This window comes from Polyodon spathula, chromosome 3, assembly GCF_017654505.1.
Source record: "Polyodon spathula isolate WHYD16114869_AA chromosome 3, ASM1765450v1, whole genome shotgun sequence".
Lineage (NCBI taxonomy): Eukaryota > Metazoa > Chordata > Actinopteri > Acipenseriformes > Polyodontidae > Polyodon > Polyodon spathula.
In genome coordinates, this window is record NC_054536.1 from 71430508 (window position 1) to 71444572 (window position 14065).

Here is a 14065-nt window from a genome sequence, read left to right on the forward strand (position 1 = left end):
GCGGCTTAAAAACAAAAAAGTCAATGTTGGAGTGGCCCAGTCAAAGCCCGGACCTCAATCCAACTGAGAATATGTGGAAAGAGTTGAAAATTGCTGTTCACCAAAGGTCCCCATCCGATGGAGCTTGAGCAATTTTGCAAAGAAGAACTGGCTAACATTGCAGTGTCCAGATGTGCAAAGCTGGTAGAGACTTATCCAAATAGACTCATGGCTGTAATTGCTGCCAAAGGTGCCTCTACCAAATATTGACTCAAGGGGGTGAATACTTATGCAATCAATTATTTTTAATCAATTTGTAGATTTTACTTTTCACTTTGACATTATGGACTTTTATTTATGTTGATCAGTGACCAAAATTCCTAATTAAGTCCATTTTGAATCCATGTTGTAACACAATACAATGTGGAAAAGTCCAAGGGGGGGTGAATACTTTGGAGAGCCAGTGTATATATAATGTTGTAGCAGGGCAGTAGAAAGGCCCTGCACATATAAAAGGGGGCAGGGCAAAGCCTGTATTTTTGGCCTATTGTTTTGTTTACTTTAGAACGGGTGATTTAATTAATGGCTGTGGTATATTACATAATTATTTAAAACAAATGTATTTCTGGTGGGTGATTTCAACAGAGGATGCTAATGTGTTATGATTTAAAGGTATTTCATGTTTAGTTAAAAACATGCCATTTTGTAATTGTTTGGCATCATGGATGGGGAAGCCCCATCCCACAAAAACCCCTGCAGAAGGTGACCACTTAATTACGTGACTAATTTGTTTCTAATCGGGAGATGGCCACCAATATATACGCCAACAGCTCTCTCTGTTCCGGGTGGGAGTTTGGAGGAGGCAATGGAACGGGAGAGAGAAGACTGGAAAAAGGGAAAAAGACAAGGATCAGTGAAGACAATTGCCCAGCCTGACCTTAGTGTTCTTCTGTGTTCGTGATGTGTTTGCTTTTTTATTTCACTCTATGAGCAAGTGTTTTTGTGAAACCGTTTTCATTATTTTTGTTTTAAAAATAGCATCGCAGTGCACTTTGCACCAAGTTCCTACCCGAGTCTGTGTTTCAGTTCCTGCTTCTGGCCTGACGTCACTACCACTCAGCCGCTCTGTCACAAATGGGGATTTATTTTATTCTTAATTCAAGGGCAGTAAAACGCGACTGACCGTGTATCTGGGTAACAAATATCCAAGTGCTGACTGTATACTGTGTTTGGAGAGAGCCAGGATACTTTATATTGCTATATTAAGGAATACAATGTTATTGTTTCTTTATAAATATATACTATGTGCATGCAGGTCTTTTGTTAAGTACTGTATATTCCATCTGCAACGTTGGAATTTAAAAAAAAAATAAATAAATAAATCTGTATTCAGTTTCTGTGTTTATTAATTGTTTATCAATTATTAATTGTTATTATATAATTGTTTTTGTTTTTATTGTAAGATCAAGTTTTTGTAGAGCAGTTCAAAGTAACATTACAGTTAAAATGTAAGGCTGTAGTTAATCCATACCCCATAAGTTAGCATTAAAGTATGTACTGTATTTATTGAAAGTACTCATGTCTTCATGGTAATGTTGCATTTTAATATACTAAGATGGGTCAGTCGCAGCGCAAACATACCTCAGTTTGCATTTCCATTGCGACAAATCATGAAGTATACATTTTGTTGTATGTACAAAGAGAAAATATGTTAATGAAAAGAGCAGCAATATACTATTTTAAATAGTGAGATCTCTAGCATTATACATTGCGAGAGTCATGCGACATTGTTATAATAACAGCTTCAGTACATCTCATTATAATATTTGAGAACCCTCATTTGCACTATCTCTGCTGCGTTTTTGCAAAATTATGCAGTAATACCAATAATTACATATTAATCTAAGGTTGAATCGCAAACAGAAACTGCTGCTGCAAAGCATTCCCTAAAAAGTGGCCAACAGCATTGCGCATGTTTAGTACATTTCACCCTAGACTTCCGACTTGTTTGGTTTGCGACTATTGCGACAGGCACAACACTTTAGTACATTTACTCCACGGTGTCTAAATTGAAGATTAAATTACTCAATGACCCAAAAACGTTTCTGCAGTGCTGCTTGTGATATTAGCATTTTCCCTGCAACCCTTTTGCATTTCAGACTTGCAAATATATACAAGATATTCACAATGCAATCAGAGTTGCATAAACATTGCATACATTTGCTTACAATCTTTGAATATCTGACCCTGTATCCTTGGAAAATCCCTTTTTTTCCAAAGTGGATGTATGTAAGAATTAGATGCTAGCAGCTCTGCTCTGAAATAATAATGGAGGACTGTAGCATTGTTTAGTTCAAAGACTGCTGTCTTGATAGTCCCTCCTCCTCCCCCCTAGAAAAGATCTCTATCTCTAGACTTAAAATGAATAGTTGTCATTATACTTTTGGAAGCAGCAGGTGATTCAATGTATTTGTTTTACATATTTTTTTCCCGCTGCATATGAGTAAAATCAAAATGACTTGTGTATTACTCATACTCTGAAATGCTGCCATAAACTTTACTAATCTGTATTTGCAATCATTGCTCAGTACAGCCTAGTATCTATTATCATTACTGTCAATCCAAGGAATAATCTGTCTTGCACAGTTAATTTTATGTAGTTATTTTATGAGCTAATAACCCATTTGCAGTAGTTATAGCTAACAGAATAATTCCACGAATCATACCAGTCAAGCACTTCCATTCGCTATATACAGAAAAATGAAATCCAGCCTTGTTTAGGACTGGAATGTTAATCTTGTAAAGAGTGTGAAAACAAACTGTGGGCCACATGTGGCAACAGGCACAATATGCAAATGCAAGGGCTACCTCAGTTTGAAAAAATGTATCAGCAAATTATTTGTTTAATATTAAATATTGTACCACTCTTGTATTGGGTGGTGTATTCTGTTATGAACATAGTCATAAAGTACCTCAAGTTTTATGTATTTTTAATTATTCTGGGGAGTCATTTTTGACAGCTTTTCACCTGGCAAATTACAAATGTTTACTTTGAATTTAATTAACCCAACAAACAAATATAACATTAAAATGGTCTTTATTTTGCTTCCTCATTTGTTAGATTAGCTATAATATTAGCTGATGCTTCTAATCTACAAGATATTATTATTATTATTATTATTATTATTATTATTATATTATTATTATTATTATTATTATTATTATTTATTATGGTGTGATTTCTTTTAAAACATTATATTATTGTATGATCATTATTGGGTCGTCTTTTTAAAGGGTTATCAGTAACTGATATAACTGGTTGTCATGTTTCTCCTCCCAATGTCCAACGCTGATGCTGTACAAAAAATGGTTGTAAAATCACAGTTTTAATCATAAACCAGTTGAGGGGTATTCACAGTCAGTTTTGTGATTTTATATATGGACCCCATATGTTAAATATACTTACAGGCATGCAGCCATGTGAATTGCCATTAGATATTATACAATCTATTACCTTACGGTGCAAGGTTGATTAAACACACTACAGTATTAATGTTATCCAAAAAGAAGGCTACTTACCTCAAGCACAAGAAAAGTACAAAGGCCACTATAAGAGCACCAACCGATATGCAGTGTCCAAGGTAGTTGATTATCAGGGCGATATTGTAGTGCATTGGATATTTTCTCTAAAGAGAGAATGAGAGGAATGTTTTTTTATGTTCTTGTTTTGATGGTTACCTAAAAAATCAAGCTAGCAATAATGTTTATCTTAAATGCTATTTTATTTATGCATGACTCAAGGTCTTTACTCCAAAATGTATTTTGCACAAATTTATGTGACAGGAAAACAAAACTCTTGAAGAAACAAAACTAGTAACAAGCAACTCTCAGGGTTACTTTCAGGCTGTATTAGTATGCGTGTAACAAAAACATGATACATCAACATTACAGTACAAGGCAAATGTGTGGGTGTCTTTAAGGAATACAGTGCAATACAACTGAAATACAGGCATAAATGCATAGACACATTTCAGAAACAAATTATTTAAAAGTAAATTATTAAAAGTAAAAAAGTTATTTAGTATTCATTAGACACTGAATCACAGCATTGTCTTAAGTTGAGGGAACACAAACTTGATTTCAGGAGAAGGGGTTTCAGGGCACTGTTGGAGACTAGGGATTTGCTCCTGCAAAGTTGCCTCAAACTAGAAGCCAGACTTCAAGCCATTGTCTCTCAAAAGGTGCATTTATGTTCCCTCAGCTTTACAGATCAACAAAATATAACAAACCATATCCCAACCCAAACTACTATCAAAAGGATTGTTTTGATTTTCATGAAGTAAAAACGGTAGCACTGTAATGAGGTTCAATAATGAGCATTGTATTAACCATATATAGATAATAAATACATAGTATATAAACTAAGAACAAGCATATGTATAAAGCACCTTATTAGCTCCATTATTAATGCTTTATAAGGTCTGCTAATAAACACCTCATTAACCATTTATATATGATTAATAGATGCTACATAAATATGAAAGCGCAAGCTATAAATATCTATAAAGCCATTTATAAATGAGGGGTAATAAAGTGTTTATTAGTAGATCTTATACAGCACTAATAATTATATTTATAATGTGCTTGAATAATCCCAGCTCCCTGCATTGATTGTCTTTAATAACCTCATTTATTTTTAGTTTACATACCTAGCTTCTGAAGTGCCATCTGTTTACACAATATTACTACTATGACTACTACAGTTATAATAAGACACCAGCATTATTGTATCCAACTCGAGGTATAGTAACGAGAGCTTTACTAGCAAGTGATTTTCAAATGAAATGTGTTAAATCACTTTGTTAATGCTTCGAAATTGAGTAAATGTGGTCGTTAAAAAGTTTAACATCACTTCATGTCTCAACTATTAGATAAGAAGAATTTGTTAATTAACCTGCATGTTGATGAGGTCAAGAAAAATGAATGGGAGCATAATTTGCTGTTATGGAAACTACTAGCGTACAGGGAGATTGCTCTCCCATCAGCAAGCAGCAGCCAAATAGAAATAAAAAATAATGAGAATATCTATTCTAACGTAATTTAAAACTTGTGCATTTTATCATGCAGAAGTAGAAATATTTAGAACACTACACATATCAAATGTTGATTTATGATTATCTGGCGTGTGGGTAAAAATCTGCTGGCATGGATTAAAAAAATAAAAATGAAATAATAATTAAACCCCACTAGTCATTTACCCTCATTCAGGGGGTCATGTACGATTGTAGGCATATAGTATAGTATTTTAGCATGTACGATTGTAAGCTATAAATACAAACGTTTGAAATTGCATTTGTGTTTGTAGTTCTTAGTTTATATTATACATGCATACCATGTATGCAACACTTAATTATATATTTCTTAAGCTTTTAAAATGACGATAGAATTCCCGGCCTAACCCAATATGCAATACACAATTTTGTTTATAAATAAACTCAACATGATTAGAAGTAGCCATCAAACACTTACAGTATAATAAGAACATTTATATGCATACAGACATGTGAAGGTGAAAGTGTATATTGTATATAAAGTGTGGGGGAGTCTGACAGCATTACAAATACATTTAGGCAAAATCCATGTCAATGATCTCGATCTCTGTTATTATTTCATTTTTATTTTTTTAATCCATGTCCTTGTACTCCTGTTCGTCATTCTTGTGTGGATAATACACAGGTGTTAAAAGCCAAAGATGCATTGCAAATCCGCAATCACCTAAGGAAACTTTATTGTAATATCTAATATGCCGTTTTCTATAACAGGATTTCAGTTGTATAATAAAATCTACAGTAGTGGTCAGTTGTCATAACAAGGAAATAAATCTCATTCATAACCACAAGTGTAGAAAAGGCTAAAATATTTTCATAACTACAAATATTGAATTATCTAGGTAGTTTGTAAAAAATTAACTCTGCGGTCTGTTAAATTTTGGTGAGTTATATACTCTTTTGTTAATTAAAACCCTCCTTTTCCAAGTGCAAATTAACTCCTGATAAATTATGACAATTAACACGAATTTCCTTTTAAATTCCCACACAAACAAAAGAAATAGTCACAAGAAGCACTGCTTGTTAAGATATTAACATTTTTCTGTAAATCAACATAATTTCGGAAATCACATTAGTATGATTATTTAATAATGAAATATGCATAATGACTACTTGAAAATGTCTAACTCAATGCCACATACCGATTTCTTGATTAACACTAGAGTCATCATTTACAACATTTTGAAAATCCCACCCCTGATATTAAATTAAAGAAACAAAATATCCCCAATTCTACTACATTTTTTTGCTTTAACTAAAAAGGAAATTAGGACTTAAGTTAAAAACTCAGTGACAACAAAATAAATAAGTAAATAAAACAACACCACAAGGAACTTGAAAAAGAGATTACGTTTATTAAAATAAAACTGCTCTTTTTTACAGGACAACAAACTGTTGCTTTGCTTTTTAACAAAATGCCTAGTGAACAAAGCAGTCACTTCTTTGTATGCAGATTAAGTATGCAGAGGGGTAGGTGTACTAAGATGGGCCAGTCGCAGTACAAGCATACTGAAATTTGCATTTTTGTTGCGGCACATAACAAAGTGAAAATGTTGTCGTGTGTACAAGAGAAAATAGGTTAATGAAGACAGCCGCAGTATAATAATTAAAATATTTGTTGTGTCTTCTTAGCAAGCTCTGTAGCATTATAGTTTGTGAGAGTAGTGCGACATTGTTTAAATAATTAGTGTCAGTTGAGTTGTTGTTTTCTGCAGCAGAGGAAGCCTGAAGGATAACGTCTATACGTGCAAGGGTGCAAGAATCGAAATAACATTGTTTTTGTTAAATCTAAACCTCATCTGTACAATGCATTCTGTTCCTTCTTCAGTTAACTTATTTTAATATTGTTGTTATAAGACTTGTTTGAGACTATTGAGTCAGGCACAACACTTCAGTAAACATACCCAAAAGTGTCTGCTGTATACCTCAGATTAGAAAAACTAATATAAAGGACAATATCCCACACAATATAAAAAATTAAAAAAAAGAAATATTAAATGGGTATCAAAAACAAAATCTGAAAACATAAATGTTATTTAAAAGATCAAACTTGGAGAGCTTTTATAACTTTTCAATATACTTTTCTTTTACTAAGGTTTTTTTCTAACCAATTTGAAATACCCAATTCAAATGTCGCTTTAGTTCTAAAAGCCACCTATGGCTAGAAATAGCATTTATCACATTTTTTAAACTAAATGTGAAACCTCTTGTAGTGGGAGTATTATTATTATTTTAATTAAAATATGTCTACACTGTAACAACTGTAATAGATCCATTAGGGATCAATAGGCACACTCTGCAGATTTTAGCTGTGGACTGATTTTATTTGCTAAAGGCATGTAAAAGGATGCATTCAATGTTTAGAAAAAATTAAAGTCTATCATGTGTGTCACATTTTATTGAGAAATACCTAAACCTACAGATAGACTAATCTGTGCAAAAGACTGACTCTGCCATAAAGAATTTAGGTAGTGAAGTGTCAGAATCCATCAAAAATAATAAGAGCTGACAGCTCCAATTCAAATATCAGAGCTAAGCAAAACGTCATTCCAGATCATTTCTAAATGTCTCAGCTTATTATAAGGTTTAGAGAAAGATACCCCATTTAAGATTAAAGTAGTAGTTTCTATTACAGTAATATTGATGACCTAGTCCTACAGTATATATTTTTAAGTGTTTGTCATCATATTAAACTAGAACTCACTTGAAATACTAGCAGACTAATATATTTAGCTGTGATCTCAAGTAATTTGCATTCTCACCAAGAGCTGGAAAAGAAATGTCAAAATTACGATCTGAAAGTTAAACTCAGCATGACCATCTTGGTGATGTAGTTGTTATTTCAGTTCTTGCTTTGCGGTTAGTACGACTGCACATCTGTTTTAGTCATAATGAGCAAGACAACAGATCTGATAGAGGGCTTAAAGCAAGCACTAGGTTTAACAATTGCTTCTATGCCCAAAAGCGCACAAATTTCTGATGACTCTGCCAGCCATTCTGGATAACAGTTTGCTGCAGATTGTTTGTCCATAATGGCCCAGCACTGACGACCAGGTGTTTCGGTTTCGAGTAAACCCTGTGTATAAATACATTAAAGTACATATTTTTTAATTGTCCAACCTTGTCCTCCAAGATGGGTTCACACTGTGAATAATTGATCCTTGAGGCCCATGTTCCATTTTCCATGCATTCCCTGTATGCATTTCCTGTGGAGACACAAGTATGTAAAGTTATTTTCAATTTGAAATGTTGAAAGCAGGAAGTTAAGTATGTTTACTTTGATGTATTCAGTTATGACTAAGAAATGCCAAGGTTCTTGTCATCAGTTAGACTTTATGAAGATTGGGTTACAGACGTTTCCCAGAAAAAAGTATGCTTAACTCACCGAGACCATTAAATAATTGCTGGTTGAATCTAGTGTAGGTCTGATACAGTGGATTAATTTACTTGCTTTTTACAGTACTTCTGTGGGCCTAGGTTTGGAGCAAGCTTAGGTCAGAAGTGAATTGGTTTCCAGTTTAGCCTTTAGTGGTCAGTACATTAACCCACTATACATGATTTAGGACAGCTGTCAGTCCCTGCACCTATTCAGGGACTAAATGGTATAGGTGAAAGTTTGAGAGAGATTTGTGGTAGGTTCAGATACTGCAGACCTGCTTACCTTTAGTCTAACCTTTTGTATCTAAATAGTATAATTATACAAGAAATTCACAAGAAAATAATACAAACATAAGCTTTGTTTTCATATGGTGTAAAGATCAGCAGGAAGGCAGCAGTATTTAAATCCATTTATATCAGTGGTACTCACTTGTGGCTGTTTAAAGCCATTCCAATGCAGTACATTACTTCTAACCAGGACCTTAATTACGGATCAAAGCCCTGGACAGCTCAATCAAACAATGGTGCTGGAATGGATCTTTGAATCAGTGGTGATCGCATTGGTTCTTCCACTCCAGCTCCATCCACGCTTTAAAGTATTTACCTCTTTTACATTTTAACTAATAAACCAAGAGTGTAGTGGCACTCCATACTGGAATTGGGCTCCCATTGTAGGAAATGTTTTACTTTAGAATAGTAAAATATTCACCCAGACAGCATCAGACTTACTATTTTAAAAAAATGATCATAAAGTCAATTTATAAATAGTTTATAAATAATGTATAAATCCTGGCATAATGTGATTGCTTCCTGTCTTTGACCTGTAATGCTGTATGTACTGCATTATGTAGAAAACTGGGTGATAACCCCTGGCTGGTCCAGGACCCACAACCCTAGGTGAAAGCTGATACAAGCAGATGAATGTGTTTAAATGAGTTTGCCTGAACCTGAGCAAATCCCTATACGATACTGGAAAAACTGCTTGTGAAAGGGCAGCTGCAGTTTAAGCGCTGGTGCACACGTTATTTAACAAAATCAGAAAAACTAAATACGGCACGAGGGCCAAAATAAAAGGTTCAAACAAAAAATAATAAACATTTGTTGGCTGGACATTAGCCTTCACTATCAAGTTGCAAAACATACAAAACACACAGCACAAACCCACACCCCAAGACTCCCCAACAAAGGATTTCAGGCTCCTTTTATATCTGTGGCCACTCCCCAATTAGGACAACACCTGTGATTGCTGGCAGGGATAGATTTAACCCCATTCCTTACATCCCCCCCCCCCACACACACACACCATTTACAGCACTGCTTTTGAACAGTGCATGTACAGTATATTGTGTTTGTCTTGAGAAAATAAAAATAAAAACACTGGGAAATAACCACACAACAGACTTTTTTTCCATAACTACTTTGCATATCATCCATCCATCATACTAACGAACTCTCTCCTGTGGCTGACTAAGTTCAGTAATATAAAAGTTGCGTTTGTCTGTTCCCCAAATGGAGCCTGTCACTGCCATCAATATTGTGTTAAGGATGCTGACATACCTTTGTATTAGTTTATTAAAATGTCACAGTGGTACACATGAACAAATATAATCTGCACTCTTATTTTATTAAGTAGTATTTGTGCCAAAGTAAATGTACGATAAACACGATGATGCTTTCTAGTTGTAACTTTAACTGCTTTATTCATTTCTGTCAGTATCCCATTGGATCACTGATACCAGTGTCAAAAGCCATTCTAATGCTTTAAAAATATGTTATGCTTGATAACTTGTACTCAACGAGAATTCAAAATACTGTATTAGCATTATAGTTAGTAATCTGGATTAGTTTCACAATTGGGTTGTGCAACAAAAGTACTACATACGACCTCATTCCTTCACCCTGTGTTTCTCTTAACATCACCTCAGTTGAATTTAAGAGGATGCAGAAGTCACATAAAAGCATTTGTTGTTTACCAGTGGTAGAATTTGAATGAACTGTTTTTGTGACTACTGAATCCTGGAGAACTTTGAGGAGAATTATAGAGAACTGAAGTAGTATAACCAAAATATTATAATCGTTACCTTTTATAATGTCACAATCAAAATACATTTATAAGTTGTGTATATGATTGATAATAAACTGTTAAGAATTCCTAATATGATCATTAATACTCATGACTAACAGGACTTATTCACAAACATTAGTCTTATTAGTCATGCTATTAAAAGTTCATATAACAACACTGCACTTGCAAGAAGAACTTAAGAGAATGTTTTAGGAACAAAAAAACAAGGACAAAAAACACTTGCTGATATTGGCTAAAGCTCACAAATGTGTATTTTTTTCATATGGAGAACATTTCTTCACATACACAAATATAACTTGAATATGAGTATGGTATTTCAATATTTGGAAATATATTTAAGGGCATGGTGTTTTAATAACATGATTAATACTAAAGTAATAATCTAACAAATCTACTTCTAAACTCTCATCAGAGTGCCTGCTGTAACATGGTTGCTTCAAGGAATCCTGAGCTTCCACAAAAAGAAAGAAAAACTGATTTAACACAGATATGTGAGTAAAGCACAGCCACTGGTAAAGTCTTACAAGGACACGTCCTTTTCTAACTATTAAATCACCTAAGGGGGACTTAATTTTGTCATTGACATTTCAGGAGCTGCACACAAGTTTAACCAAGGTCACATTATTTAATTTGTGATAAAACTGAGTGCAAATAAGTTCAAAAGCGCTAATGCATTAGTGTAATTACTTGTTATCTCAGGTTACCTTTTTCTTGACTATATGTAATGTAAAAGTTCCATATATCAATGCATAAAAATCCTCCTCAAAATTAACTGGCATCTCAGACCATTTAATTGAATACAGAAGACATTCATTGCTGTTGAACTGGATACTCTTGAAGCGTAATTGTATTTGTCTTACTGGGATATCAGCGCACCAGTCCTCGAGTTGTGATAATTGTTACATTCAGAGTAGCTCTGTATTATGGAAACTGTGGTATTTTCAGCCATCTGCTGTTGAACTAAGGATTAGGAACTGGGTATCTGAAGCAGTTGTATTTGCCACGCTTTAAAACTAAATCAGTTTGCACAGTGGTAGAAATTCTAGAGATTCCTTGTTGTTAAACTCAGGGGGCTCTTGTATCATTGATTTTTCTTACATATCCTGACTGTTCATAGGCTCACTGAAACAATCCAAATGTCAGAAGACCGCTCACTTGAGGAAAGCAGACTGAAATAATCAAACTTTAATACATGGTGGCAAGTCCCGACTGATAAATGCAATTAACACAGCAACATTTAATTGTTATACTATGTTTTATAGGTATCGGTCAATTTGATCGCTCGTGGTTGGAATAGGTATGACAGTATTTTATCTTGCTAATTTTTGCAACTACATGATTCTTTCTTTGTCAGAGTAATTAGTACATACATATATTTAGGGAAAGTCAGGCAAGCACAGCTCAATATCTAAAACACATGCACTGCAACTTACATTTTAATCCCAAAAACGGTCAAAATGACCATCTTGGTCATTCTAGTGTTAACTCCCTCACTGAGTACCTCCCTATTTGTAAACAAAGGGGATAGGTTACAGCAGATGGAGAACCCATTGTATAGGCACCCACACTGCAGCACATATGCCAGTTAGTAGAGAGCCGGTCAGTAGCACTCATTCAAATCAAGGCTCACCAAAAACCAGGCTCATCAAAAGAGGCTAACAATAATATTAATGTTAAAGCACTTGCCAAAGAAGCTGCCCAGACTGGAACACCCTACATTATCCTAATGCTGCCCTATAGCCAAATGATCCCCTTTCCCTTGCAAATGCACAACAGTCTGATGACATGGTACAACAATATACTACAGCCTGTAACAGGAGAGATCTGTGCTGGCTAACGTGCACATGTATGATTCTGCAGGTGGGGGGGCGGAAACCATGTTTGACCTGCTTGTCAATCACGGCACTTACACAAAGAGGTTGAGCAAGGGTGTGGTCGTGTAAGCTTCTTTGATTGGCTGAGGGGCGACGGGTCTTGGTGAGATGTTCGATCCCATAAAAATGACGCTCTCGTATTCCTTCGCTGCCCCATTCAGGACGAGGAGAGGGATTAAACACAGTCCGGAATCGACAGCAGCCCAAGGTGGATTAAACTGATTGTAAAGTCGGAGCAGAGTTTAACTCAGGGGACCAAGGCAACCCCATCTCTTATAGTGAGGGAAAACAGAGAGTGTCAAAGGAACTCAAGTCTGTCTGGTTAGCAGTGCCGGTGAGACACTGCCTAGAGCAGCAATTTTGTTTGTAGTTTGATATCAATGTTTATTTTCTCTTTTGTGTTCACCTTCTGTTTTGTATCATTCTTTTTCAGCACCACCCAGTGTTTAACTCTTTCACTGCCTTCCTGCTTTGGAACACTGTGCTGCCAGCCTGCCCAACTAAGATGACCACCAACATTCCAAAAGAATTCAAAACATTCAAAAAAAAAAAAGCTTCTCTCTCCTTTTCCTTTCCTCTCGCTCTGAAAATATTGCACATTATCACTAAGCTTGCACCTTAAGTATATTAGAATCTTATAGGTGTTGCTACATATGCAAATATAATGTATAATGTTTTTTGTCAAATGTCAAGTTTTCCTCACAAATGCATTAAAAATATTGTTTCTACTTATTACTTTAAATATTGTAAAAATAATATATTACAAAAGTAGGAAAATAACACTTTATGCCTATTAATATTTGTTTTCTAATTTACTGTTTACTCATTTGGCAAATGTTTGTACAATGTATTTAATATTGACATTGTGCATTTAAAAATGTATCCACAGATGTTATACAGTAAATACTACAGTCTATTTCCAAGTCAATGAAGCTGACAGCAGGGCATCCATGGGGGTGTCTCCTCATCCTCCTGCTCATCTACCACAAGACAACAGCAACATGTAACCAGGACAAAGGAAATTGTGAGACATACTTATAACATTGGTAACAACATAAACTGCCCTATGGATGCTGTATGTAATGCAACACCACTATGCAACAACTACAGTTGTATAAATACATCCAGGGACATGAATGGCAATGTCATTTTGGATAGAAAATGACAAATGACCAACGTTTAAAAATGTGTCCTAAAATGTGGCCTATGCCACCTAATGGAATAGCAATGGCACCTGATACCCGTACTTACATTAATTATGTAAAATGGGAATTTGTAACAGTGGTGTTAAATGTATCGGAGCTAAGTACTCAATGTATAGATGCTTGTAGAAATCATTCTGCTATAGCTAAACCATATGAGGCTATACTACAAAAAGAATGGGAGGAGGTAGTAACCCTGAAAAAAAATGAAAAAAAAGAAACATATTTTGAGGATCTCGTGGAATGTTTGGTTCAGGAAATTCCAAGTATAATGGGCAGCAAATATGTTTGATAAAGGGATACATGGAAAACATAAAAACAAACTTGAGTAGTTTGTCGTAGGAACAGGCTAAGTTAGGTAGCCAAACAAATGAAATTATCATTAAGCACATGCAAGCACAGATGGAATTAAACAGAGATGTTATGGAAGGACTATTT

The 14065-nt window shown here is 34.8% G+C and overlaps 1 protein-coding gene across 1 annotated transcript in view; it reads right to left on the minus strand.

Annotated features, from left to right (window-relative positions):
• LOC121308597 (corticotropin-releasing factor receptor 2-like) overlaps positions 1–8287 on the minus strand; it is a 30527-nt gene extending 22240 nt beyond the window's left edge. The window contains exons 1-2 of the mRNA XM_041241069.1: positions 8208–8287; positions 3559–3665 (exon numbers count right to left, since the gene is read on the minus strand). Of these exons, the coding sequence (XP_041097003.1) occupies positions 3559–3665; positions 8208–8273 (173 nt within the window). The 5' untranslated portion in view covers positions 8274–8287. The remainder of the gene's footprint in view (positions 1–3558; positions 3666–8207) is intronic.
• Positions 8288–14065: the final 5778 nt, after the last annotated feature.